The sequence below is a fragment of the Polyodon spathula genome, chromosome 3 (assembly GCF_017654505.1).
Source record: "Polyodon spathula isolate WHYD16114869_AA chromosome 3, ASM1765450v1, whole genome shotgun sequence".
NCBI lineage: Eukaryota > Metazoa > Chordata > Actinopteri > Acipenseriformes > Polyodontidae > Polyodon > Polyodon spathula.
Window position 1 is genome coordinate 66,785,163 of NC_054536.1, and position 12,660 is coordinate 66,797,822.

Here is a 12,660-nt window from a genome sequence, read left to right on the forward strand (position 1 = left end):
TATGTAGTCACACCCTGAGAGGTATTATTTCAAAAGCTTTAGCTGCCAGCAACTAAGAGTGACGTTTTTTTTTGTTGTAGATTTTTTTTTGTATTTTGTTGGAAAAGCCACACTACAGCATAATTGATTGTTAATTATATTGCTTTCAAGGGCATCAGAGCACTGAAACTTGGCTGGTAGATCTTATGCTAACACTGGTGCAACTTCCATTATGGCACATAGAGTGCTCATTGTCCATAACTTATACAAAGCTGCATTACCTAACATAAAAAGAAGCTGTTCGTTATGTCTGACACAGACAAAATTCTGACCTTGAATACCTTTTGTACACTGAGTCAATATTATGTCAATAAGAGCATTTACCTACTAGACATTTACCATTTTCTATGGTTGAAAAATTAACAGTTTAATTACCACATTGTTTAAGCCTCTGAACATAGCAATGATACTGATCACACACTTGGAGAAGTGTCTTTAGAGTTGGCACATAGCAGAGTTCTATGATTCTCTAATAATCACTGCCACCTATGGGGCTATATCAATGATGCAGATCATTTTCATATCCATTTTACTTCATGTTTATAAACCATTCCATTGGAAAGGCCATTCACCTTACATAATGCTCAAAGGGAATGTTTTTTTGTTCACAAAAACTCCCATTTCTAGTACTGTATATAATAAATTAATTACTTACTGAAAGACAGTCTGGGTCAAGAGTTGACAGTCTGGGTTGACATGTTCATGCCAAGGTAATACATTGAATTGGGTAAAAAGCACCTTTTACACTATACTTGTTTGTAAGCTGTCAATATTGGGCATTACAATGCATAGCAATAACCAGGGCATAAATATCCAGATGCAGTTTTAAAATGAAACTTGAATGATAAAATTGACACCACAGAGAAGTTAGAGTAAATAATGGGTTAAATATAAAAAAGGTCAACAAATTATCAATTACTGTAAATATTTTTATCACTTTTCCCTGAACTAATACTCTGACTAGACATAAAACAACTGAACATGCTCCTGTGCTACCAGTTCTAAAATACATTTTTAAAATCCAGTCATAGGAATAAAGCAAGTTCTTTATACAGCTTTATAGTTAAGTGCACAGCCTGAGGTAGTTGCTTGTCTATAACTGCCTTGAGAGGAACCAGTAAAGGCACTCCGTGTGGAGTGCATGATTTGCCCTATAATCTGGAGGTCGCTGGCTCGGGTCCAGGCTATTCCACAGCCAGGAGTTCCCAAGGGGCAGAGCACAATCAGCTGAGTGCTGCCCCGGGTGGTGAGGGCTTAGGTAGGCCAAGGTGCACCAGCGACCCATGTAGACTTGCTGGGCACCTGCGAGCTGCATGGTCCTCCGACGCTGTAGCTCTGAAGGTAGCAGCATGGCGGGCCTGAAGATTGAAAAGAAGCTGACAGCACATCTTTCAGAGGACATGTGTGCTCGACTTCGTCTCTCCTGACTCAGCGCAGGGGTTGCAGCGGTGAGCTGAACACGAGCTTACTTTATTGGATTTTAACAAGTAGTTTAAGGCTGTACAATTTGAGCAATACTTCTATAAAGCATCTTTAAATTGCCTGAAAGGGCTGTTTTCAGATATTCATCTCCAAGCTAATGTCACTATGAGACAGTGTTTTTCTTTTTAATGAGAGGGGATACAGTCTGGTACTAATAAAAAAAATAAAAATCTGTCCAATACTGTTTCATTAATATTTCCTGACAGAAAGATATGAACAGTCTTGTTAGAAAATGTTTAAGTAGGTATAATTGTTTTTTTTTTTTTTTTTTTGCATTTCTTTATATTGGAAGTTGCTTATTTTTATTTAAATCTTATGGAATTGTGTATACGTTCTTGTTTACCTAATAACTTGCTGTATGCCCTTTTAGAGCTCAAATAATGCCTCCAATCTAATCTCATGTTTTTTTTGTTTTGTTTGTTTTTTAATAGCATTTCATATTATCTGGTTTTCTGTACTTAATAAAAAAGGGCATGATAGGGCCTGAATAATATCCTGTGGTAAGTTTATTGTTTTCTAGCTCAATAAATACTTGTTCCTTTTTAGCCCTGTGGCGGAGTGTCCCGACCCTTTATGTTTATTAAGGTTTTATGTTGTTGTAGTGTGTTAATGTTGGTGTTTATGTATAAAATACACAGGCTATTAATATGGGTTACAAGCACAAGTGTTTAAAATGTATATTTGTATTTAGGCACAAGGACTGTACAGCACTTCACATGGAGGTAAAATATGTGAGCACGGGGAATTGCACTTTTATTAATTCACGTGCAGTTGTACCGAGACTCCAATTGAATGATTGATTAGCAATCGAGTCTCGGTACAGCTGCATAAAAGCACCATGTTTTCACTCACTCGGGGTTGTGTGTTCGTGAGTGGAGAATGGGAGAGAGAAAGAGATACTATATTAACAATTGTTATTTCGTGCTAGAAGCTCCAGCACAATACTTGTTGGGTTCGTCCATGTCCGTTTTGTTTGTCTCTTTGTTTGGCCAATGCGCCCTTTGTTTTGTGTGCTTTGGTTAAATCTTTTTGTTTGTGATTTATTATTGTTTACAATAAAACTGGACGCCGCAGCGTCACAGATTCACCGGCATTCATCAATGTTTGGATTCTGGTCTGACGTCACCCTTGTTTCTGGTCTGATGTCACCCCTGCAAAGCCATCCTGATCACAAGCACTTATTAGTTGAATCACAACTACAGGCTACCTGGTAAACACATAAGTGCTTTAAAGCTATCCGAAAAATGAACAAGATTTTTTTTTTTTTTGTTGTTCTGTGAGAAATATAATGTAGATTTATATAAACAGAGTGTACTGAGACGTCACGTAACCTTCCGTCTGAAGTGATTAAACTTGACACTTATTTGTTTTTCAAACACACAAACGCTGAAAAACTTGGGGAAAAGTTGTATGTCTCAATCTCCTGGACAGGAGTCGCAGAATGAAAAGAATAAGGTAAAAAAAACAGTCGCCCCTCAACGAACCTACGTGGGCCACCGAAGAAGCCACCATGACATTTGAGAACCAAATACAGCAAGAAGATGGTAGTAAAGATAATGGTAAACACTACACTGCTATTATAGACAGTGGTTCACATAACAGATATGCAGGTAACCATGTACACTATGGGCTTCCATATTGTTTTTAAGACGCTAATGCCGTGTCATCTGTACATTTTTAACAGGAAAGTATTTTTCTTGTAGGCAGCGAGTGCATATTATCTGCCTGTGACCCATACCTGCCTAACCTCCCAATTTTCTATTGAGTCTCAGGGTCTGGGATCTGTCAACAATCTTTGGATAACTGAGCTTATTATCGCTATAATAACTAAATGCCAGTCCCCATATTTCACTTAAGGCCGGAGGGTTCCAATTCAATAAAAAGTCCAACCTGCTAACGTTATCATTGGCTGCTTCAAAGTTTTACTAAAAAAATGGACAGCTATAAGTGTAATCAGTCCAGTTCATAACATCAATCTTTTTTTTTTTTTTTAATGGACACTTGAAATGACAGATGTTTGAGAGACCACAGATGTTTGAGGGTCATTACATTTAAACGTGAGTTTTAAAACATATATTTACTTAAGCATTTTACTTAAAATAATATTTTTCCTCTCTATAAATACCCTTGTGCCGTCAAGCTAACATGTTCAACAACATGAAAAAAGTGATGAGCAACTACTGGATAGACTACATTTCTGCACCTAATTTTACTATGATGTTCAGCTATTGTATATTTAAGATCTCATTTAGTTTCACCTATATAAGATTTACCGCAGGGATATTAAATCATATAAATTACACCTTGAGTTGTACAAGAAATTACTCCCTTAATGGAAATGACTTTCCAGTAAGTGGGTGCTTAAAAGAATGACATTTGCGGTGTTACTGCATTGTGCACAAGTGTCACATTTATAATTGCCATTGCGAATGGGAGCTAAAAGAGATTGAGCTAGCATGGAGGATGGAGGTAATTCACCTCTCACAAGAGTGTCCCTTAGGTTACAGCAAATGAACCTGAGACAGAAGGATCCCATTTCAAAATATACCAATATCTTTTTATAATTCCTTTTATTTTCACTGCACAAAAATGACAGAACTATATTTAGATGCATTCATTTTACAGCGCTGGAGTGAGTCTGTATCTGCTCTATTTTTTGAAGAGCAGCATGAAGACATTTATCTTAATATCCTCTCACTTCAGATCTAGCCCATATAGCCCAAAATCTGATTCTTGTTTGTAAATACATTTAATTCTACAAAACTGACTATAAGGTAAAGTATACTTTATTGGAAGTGGGTGGAAACTGTCTGCTGTTAGCAGGTTTTCTATATAAATTGGTATAAAGATGGACCTTTTTTTAACAATCCATAAATAAAGTCATATTGCATGGTAAATTGAAGATGTTCATTACAAGAATTCAAAGAATCATGAAATAAAGAAAGTTCGTGAGAATTTCCTCAAGATAAAAATATCGTCAAAATATATTTTCCAACGAACAATATTTGATAAGTGGACATTTACTGAAGCATTGAAAATAGTAATTTCCTCTAAATAGCCTACATATAAATTATCATAATTGTAGCACCCAGTATTTCATTTGAAGAAAGCAATCTGACTGAAATGTAAAACTCAGTTAATACACATGAAGCTTAAAGTAAATGATCACCATCTTGATTGCTAAGGAAACGTTCAATACCACCCTGATGAGAAATATTGGTATAGAGATTACAATGTAAAAAGTTACAAGAGTAATGTGTTGAAAGAGCACCTAGATGATTGATTGTATGAATCAAATCACCAGGATCTTTAACAGAAAATGTTAAAGATTTTTTTAATCAAGAAGTTGCGACCACTGTGTATCAAAGTTATGGTTTCGGTGCGGTCATAAATATAAACAGTTTGCACAGATACTTGCTTTCAAGATGGATTTTGTTATAAAACAACAAGAAAAAACATACAAAGAGATAACCAGAACATAAGTTCTTAAGACTCCCTCTTTATCAGCATTTGAAATAAAACGTTTTACTCTGTGTTTCATTACAAGTGAAGAGTTGCAGCTAACAATAATGATGCATAACATACAGTACTTGCATTTTGCACCAAAATTACAATAAAAATTATATAAACATTGTAGTCGCATTAAAAGTTGCAGCAACGCTAAAAAGTTGTGATTTGCGTTAAAAGTTGTGGTTTCCCCAACAAATTCTCGGCCCGCAATTTTCTTACAGCGTATATATATTACAGCCATATATATATATATATATATATATATATATATATATATATATATATATATATATATAGTGAAGGATTGGTTAGGAAAGGAGCAAAATGTGAAAGGTGAACGTAAACCAACTGGGTGGTAAACAAAGAAATTGAATAATATAATGTGCTTGAGATTAAAACTAAAAATGGGTTCATTGATAAACTGGTACATGGTAACTGTTAAATAGATTTAATTAAGCCTGGTTGGAATAAATACTTTTGTTTGGCAGAGACCATACCTGGGGGGCATTAGGACCCAGTAGTGGTTACTGGAGTTAGGACCAACTCCAGGTTAAATCAATTGACTAATTAGGGGATTAATTAAACCCTGTTCACATTTGCAGTTTAGGCCAGCCCAGGGCTGCCTTATCTCATGTGTGAACGCTGGAAAAATGAAAAGGCGGCCCTGGGTCGGGTGAAATTTAGACCAGCTTTTTGATGCGGCCTAAAGTACCAATGCCACCTCAGGGCCGGTCTATCTGACTGTGTGAACCCAATGCAGGCCCTGGACCGGCCTTAATGTGTCAGTGCGGTGACGTAGCTCAAACCACTCCCCTACTAGGTCAAGTGTAGCAGATTAAAACAATGTCGGTTTTAAGGGGTAGCAGCTGGGAACGATGCAGAAATGAACCCTTAGCAGTCCATTTATTCAGCACTTGTCAGGCGCGTCAGGTCCAATTTATTTTCACACTCGCTGTTTTAAATATTTGGGGTTTTTTTTCCCCCAAAGTAAAGCAGGTTTAAAATGTACTGAATCGCGAAAACAAAAGTCCTGCATCTCCAGCCAAGCCCCACCCCTTGTTCGCTGTATTTTTCACATACCTCTTTATAGACGTAGATACTCTCCCGATCACTCGTTTTTATCACCAAACTCCTCAATAATGCGATCCAAGTCATTATTTTATTACTATAACATCTCCAAAAAACTCTGCAAATGTCAGTGATATTCTTTGAGCGCTGGATGCAGAAGCAGCTACCTCCTTTATGTCCGTGTTATCTCTGGTGAAAACTTGCAAGTTTGTCTGAGAACTCTCGGAAATACTGAGCAACAGGCCAGAAATAAACCCACCACGGATCTTGGATTTTATGGGACCCATGGCGATCTCCAGCCCGGAAAATAGCAATGGGGAAAGCACTGAGTACATCGACGCTTTTGACGATGATGATGCTGGGTCAGTTATGAATGGTAAAAATTTCTTCATCGTACAGCTTTCATTAAAACGATAAAACTTGCGCTCTCTCACGCTCTGTGTGTGTGTGTGTGTATATATATATATATATATATATATATATATATATATATATATATATATACACATACACATACACACACATATTTCAGATTGTAGCTAAGATTGTAAATCTCAATATTGATAAATAATGCTTACAACGTTGAACATTGTCACAATTAATATAATAATCTGTATTGTGACTAATGTAATGAACACGTCCTTGTTTGCTGCATTTACGCATGATCTAACACGATCGCTTCTTTCTACAGTAACCGACTGCACTGTCAACACACGCCTTTATCGTATCTTATGCAATAAGTACACAGTACTTATGTTTAAAAGGATGTGGGTGATGGTAGGAGTTTGGTTGGAGAGCAAGAGATCGGATTGTTATTGTTGCGAGAACTGGGAAACAAACTATTGGAAAAGGTATTGGACTACGACTTGGATTGCGATTTGGTTTTGGTGACAAGGTACCAGGCCTAGCCTGACTTGTTATTAGTTAGGGAAATATTTGTTTAGATAGGGCCCAAGATTGGGTTAGGTTTTGTTTTTATTTTCTTTCTGTTGTAAGTAATAAACACAGTAAAAACCATTACATTTTCCTGTGTCCGATGTCCGTAAAGTAACCGTAGATTGGGGCACGTTTCAAGAAGGCATTTCCGTGTGACCAAGGGCAATCCGCATATAATATATATATATATATAATATATATATATATAATATATAATATATATATATAATATATATATATTTGAAACTGTAAACAACAATGACATTTGTAGGATAAAACTGTAACTGAGTCACCTGTAAATGATAATTTTTTTTTTGGAATCAGTATCATTGATAGTTGTTTTTTAATGCATGAATTGTGGAGCTGAAATAAATAGAAATAAGCTTTTTTTTTCCAGAATTGCAAGGGAAAACTTGTAACCATAGCACCCAAACGTTCTGTAACCTCATTTCCAGTAGCAGAAGGGTTCACGCTGACCTTTGGAACAACACAACCTATTTAGGTCCCCCCCCCCCCCTCGCAATGATTTAGCATTACAAGCATTACAGGTCTACCTGATTTTCAGGTTTCTTACACGTTTTACTGCAGAATCTATGGCAGTGTGTTTGAAATTGTGGATAAGAAACAGCAGTGGATTGTTTTCTTTGTGAACACCACCACCATTACTGACACAGGAATGTGACACTGCATTTTATTTATGGAACTCTTAACAGCATCCAATATTTGGTTTAAGCCACATAATGTAAATACTTCACTTTGGGAGACGTACCATAGATATTTCAAACACAAACATTAACATAATGAACACTCACCAGTCAAAAGTTGTAACATTCACTTTTATTAGAACTTCATTTACCTTCCCATAAATAGTTCTCTTTTTTATGCAGAGCTTAAATAACTTTGGCATAAAAGAAATCAAACAATGATATTTGCTATTGTATAAAAACTCTCCATTTGTTAATTTAGATTGCACCTTATTAGGGCTCTGTTTTAATTTGACAGAAAAGCAGAAGAAACATTTAACTGACTGGACCAATAAAATGCAAGAGTAACAACTAGAAGTGGATATCTTTCATGAATGTTCTTTGGAGTCAACTGGTTTATATGAGCAGTCTGTCAATATAAACATCAGGCCTGCTTTTATATGTATTCACCCAAGGTTTTGGATATTTCATCTATTTCATGACCTTTCTTTCAGCCCCTTATGTTGTGGCTTTTACACTGAAAGGCATGCTCTCTATACAACAGGTGAATTCACAAAAGGGAGATGGCTTTATCCCATGGTCATGTCTATTTACACTAGTGTGGAGTGTAAATTATTAGGAAATATATATTATTTACACTACTGTTTACACCACAGATGTTAACACACCCCTAATATTAAAAAAAAAAAAAAAAAAAAAAAAAAAAAACATTTTACTAACCTTGACAACCTTTCATTAAGTTATTACAGGGAAATCAAGAAACTCTAACCCTAACATAATCATTGTTGTGAATTATCACTGGCAAATTCTAATTAATGACATATTGATTTGCAGTGGTGTAACAAAAGTCACAAAATGTCATAACTTAACAGAAACCTTTCAAACAGACATTGCAACAGACTTTTAAGCTTGACCCTTCATTTGCTTAAATAGTACAGCAAAAAACAAAGCAATCCCCGCCCACATAAAATAAAGCCCATTAAAATAAAACATAATCATCATCATCATCATAATAATAATAATAAATAATAATAATAATAATAACCACCTGTAAAATAAACTAAGGTATCCAACAATTTCTTACAGCAACATATGTTCACGTAATTTGCTTGGTATTCTGCTAGACACTTTTTTTCACTTTGGTGGTCCAGGAGGACCTTTGTAAGTAGTGGAACCCAACAGATCCAGATCTGAGCATCTTGTACAATGGCAGCTAATCACCGTCGGCTTTGTATAACAAGACAGTCCATTGACAAATAACCAGTTCCTGTGAGAGGGGCCATGAATAAAACATTCAACTGTACAGGATGTGCCTTTTCCCTGTAAGGTCACTTAGGCAGGCAGGGAAGTAGAAAGACCTTATTAAACAACAGAACATGTTTTAAAAAACTGTTTCTTTCACATCTTTCTTAAGTACCTGGACTGGGGATCTTTAGTGCCAACACATTATTGTGAATCATAAAGGACCTGGGTACACTTTATACATAGAAACTAGTATGCTTGGGGAACAAAAGCTAGTTCATGTTTAAGTATCTACTGCAGTACACATAAGGGTGGACCAAAACTTATACACCAAAATGACTCATACAGCAATCATTATGCTATTTGAGGAACGTTCATTTATGGCTCCTAAACAATTCAAAATGTAAATTTCTGCCCATAGTGCCCCTGGCCTACACCCAATTTCAAGTGCGCTGCTGGCTGTTTCCATTTTGTGACCAGTCCATGAGGATTTCTCATAAATTCTGTTGTTGAAAAACATAAAATAATAAATCACTGTGGAGTTATGGATGCCCCAAATGGTAGTGATACTAAAAGAAACATAACATTATTTTACATTGTCTTTCTTTCTGAACTTAATACACTGAGAAAGACTACATACTAACAAACTAACAGAGAGCAAAGGGATCCGAGCTGTAGGTCTACCTCCCAACCAGAAGGGGCATTTGATAAGGTCAGGGTTGCGCTTTCCTTGAGATGGCAAAATCAAGGCTGGGGTGGAAGTCGGTCATCTCAAGGACGGGCCGTAGCTGCAATAACACTGAACAAGTCCACTGTAATCAGTTGAGTGCGCAGCACCACTAGTTTTTTTGTTTCAAGGGGGGCAGTTACATTGACATTGATCTGAAGCTGTGTGTTAATTCAATGGAGCACGGGTTGATTTGTGTATTGCAGAGGAATAGGAATGGGACGCTGCCACAATGGAGCCAGCAGAGGATCCACAGCACTTTCCCCTGCACAGCACAACAACACACCTCACTGCATCGTACAGGCAGACCCTGTGGAGTGAAACATGGACTGCAGCAGCACAGCTGTGATCGCGGAACAGGAGCAGAGCTGCACAGCACTGCCCAGCAGCAGGATTATTTATTATTGTTAATTTGGGACTCAGCCTTGCTTTGCTGCCGAGTTACTATTGCTGATAACTGGCAGCGTTTGTTATTAGTTAACAAACTTTTTGTTGCTCTGATTTAAATAAACAACCAGGTTACTTACAAAACCACTACTGTTTGAAATGCATTTGGTTATTTTGCACCACAACGCCATCCTTGTCACACAGAGGCAATGTATAGGTTACCTGTTGAAACACAGATGTGTACCGTCTTATCCTATATATTTCCTCATCAATGGACCCTATTTAAACAGATTTTAAATCATCAATGCAAACACACTTCATTGTGTTATGACTAAAAATGCACAAATCAGCCAAAGATGGTTCCAGATATCACCTCTGCGAAGTTACTGTACCGCATCCCTCCAAGCTGTCTTTATGGTACATAATCAGAGTAAAAAAATTACAATCAGAAATAAGCAGAAACTTTTAGGGACCTTAAACATTGATGATTTCTACAGTTACCTAGTTGTCTTCAAAAATATCAGATGTACTTCCCATGGTGTTCACTATATGGCATCAAACATAAATCACGAAATTGTATATCTATATATCAAGACATAAATTAAATCAATAATGAAAAGAAAATGCCAATCACATTAAATGTTTGTAAGTGTCAGAAGAGTAAACTTTGTACCAAGACCACCAGTGAAAGATGCAGATATAAATGATACAACAGCCTGACACGGTCTGGGACCTTTAAACCAAACACAGCGATGACCTTTGCACAATAAGAAGGTAAATAAATACTTCATGAAAATAGTATGATGTAACATGACATGTGGCGTACTGAAACGAGAAGGCAAACCAGCGTACATAAATATAATCTTGAGGATATTACATTTACATACACACCAATTACAATTACCGTATTGCTTTCAATTTAAGACGCAATTTGTAAACAATTTATTTCTTCTCAAAACTGGCCTGCATCTTAAATCTGAGTAGAATGACTTGACTGCCCGAGTAAAGACGAACAAAAATGTTACTGCCTTATCTGGAATCATCCATGACGTACACAGGCAGACATTTTCAAAAGAAGCAGGAGTCGTCATCACTGCTATCCTGTTTCTTTTAAACTAAGTTGTGAATTTTGCAGGAACACATGGGAATAGAGAGGCAGGAAGAAAGTATGACGTTAATGAATCTTGTGCCAGGAAATGGAGACAATTTAAAAGCTTTCAGACGGCAGAAAAGTCCATAAGCCCTTTCAAAATTGTCAATATCAGTTCTGTTGTACATTCGTAAAAGATTCGCAAAAAAAAAAATATTGTAATTAATAACATAATCTGTTTAAAATGGAACCATCCTTTTCATCAAAAAGGCAAAGGCAATCTTCATCGTCTTGAGCCAGTTGCAGGGGAAAAAAAAGTGTCTTTAATATATTTATATATAAAAATATAAATTACAGCTGCAGAAACATTTGTCCATTATTGTAGTAACACAAATCCATAAATGCAAGCAACCCAGGTTTGGTTTTCAAACTGGTGGAATCAGTTACTGGCCATGTGTATAAAGCCCCAGGTAGCTGCAGGAGTGTGTGGGTAGACACATTTGATGTTTACAACTTTGTGCTCAGAGTGCCTTGGCACTGGTGGTGTGGACAGTGTGGGAAACTGGCTTCTGGGGATAGCGGCTGTAGTAGTAGACCTGGAAAAGAATGGCAACGTCCACAAAGACCTGGAGCAGTCCACAGATGGAGAACTGGACCGGGGCCTGGTTCAACACGAAGTAGACTGTCTTAAAGGTGTCCCCGCTGGTCCACATGCACACCATCTTGATGCTGCCAATGAAAAAGCAAAGAACAGATTAACACCACTGTCACGGATATGTACACATAAGCATGTGTATGGGTAAATGGGAGGAAATGTTATGGGGTAAACTAGACAAGAAACCTTATGGAGAAGAATCTCTTTTCCAGTTTCATAAAGTAGCAAATAATATTATTAAAACAGATCTTTACTCAAAACCTACTGATATGCATCAGTACCTCATCTGCACATCCTATCCATACAAAAAGAACCATTCCTAAAAGCCTGGGTATAAGGACAAGAAAAAAATGTGTTCTGATGAAAATGACTGAAAGACAGAGAAAATAATTAAATAAATCTTAATAAAAGAGGACATGAAGAACAAATTATTAGAGAAAGAATTTTAAAGTAGACAAACTCAATAGAAATTAACTACTTGAGAAAAATTGAGAAAATAAGGTTAAGAGAGTACAATTAACAAACAGTTTAAAAAGACAGTTTGGGAGCAATTATATGTATTTCATAATTCAGAAGACATGAAAAAAATATTTCCAAAAGCATCAGTAGTGGCTTTTAAAAGGGATGCACATTGAATTGACATTTTGGTCACTGTACCATTTTGTAATGAGAACGGTGGAGACAAAATGCTGGCCAAAGATTGTTGAAGACTTGGATAACCACATACGGACAAACAGTTTTAATTTAAATTTCAAAGTAAAAAAATACAGTACCTTTTAACTGGGTTAAAACTGTTCACATACATTATAGTACAACCCCT

General features: G+C 36.5%; 1 protein-coding gene and 1 long non-coding RNA gene across 4 annotated transcripts in view; one reads left to right on the forward strand and one right to left on the reverse strand.

Moving 5' to 3' along the window:
- Positions 1-6,344: 6,344 nt before the first annotated feature.
- LOC121313336 lies at positions 6,345-10,242 on the forward strand. Its single transcript, XR_005949973.1, has 2 exons — positions 6,345-6,475; positions 9,915-10,242. It is a non-coding gene; the product is annotated as an uncharacterized LOC121313336 (long non-coding RNA).
- Positions 10,243-10,691: 449 nt separating this feature from the next.
- LOC121313334 (solute carrier family 66 member 2) overlaps positions 10,692-12,660 on the reverse strand; it is a 51,365-nt gene continuing 49,396 nt past the window's right edge. For all 3 annotated transcript variants that reach the window (XM_041245744.1, XM_041245746.1, XM_041245745.1), the window contains one exon: positions 10,692-11,914. In XM_041245744.1, coding sequence (XP_041101678.1) covers positions 11,707-11,914 — 208 coding nt within the window. In that variant the 3' untranslated portion in view covers positions 10,692-11,706. The remainder of the gene's footprint in view (positions 11,915-12,660) is intronic.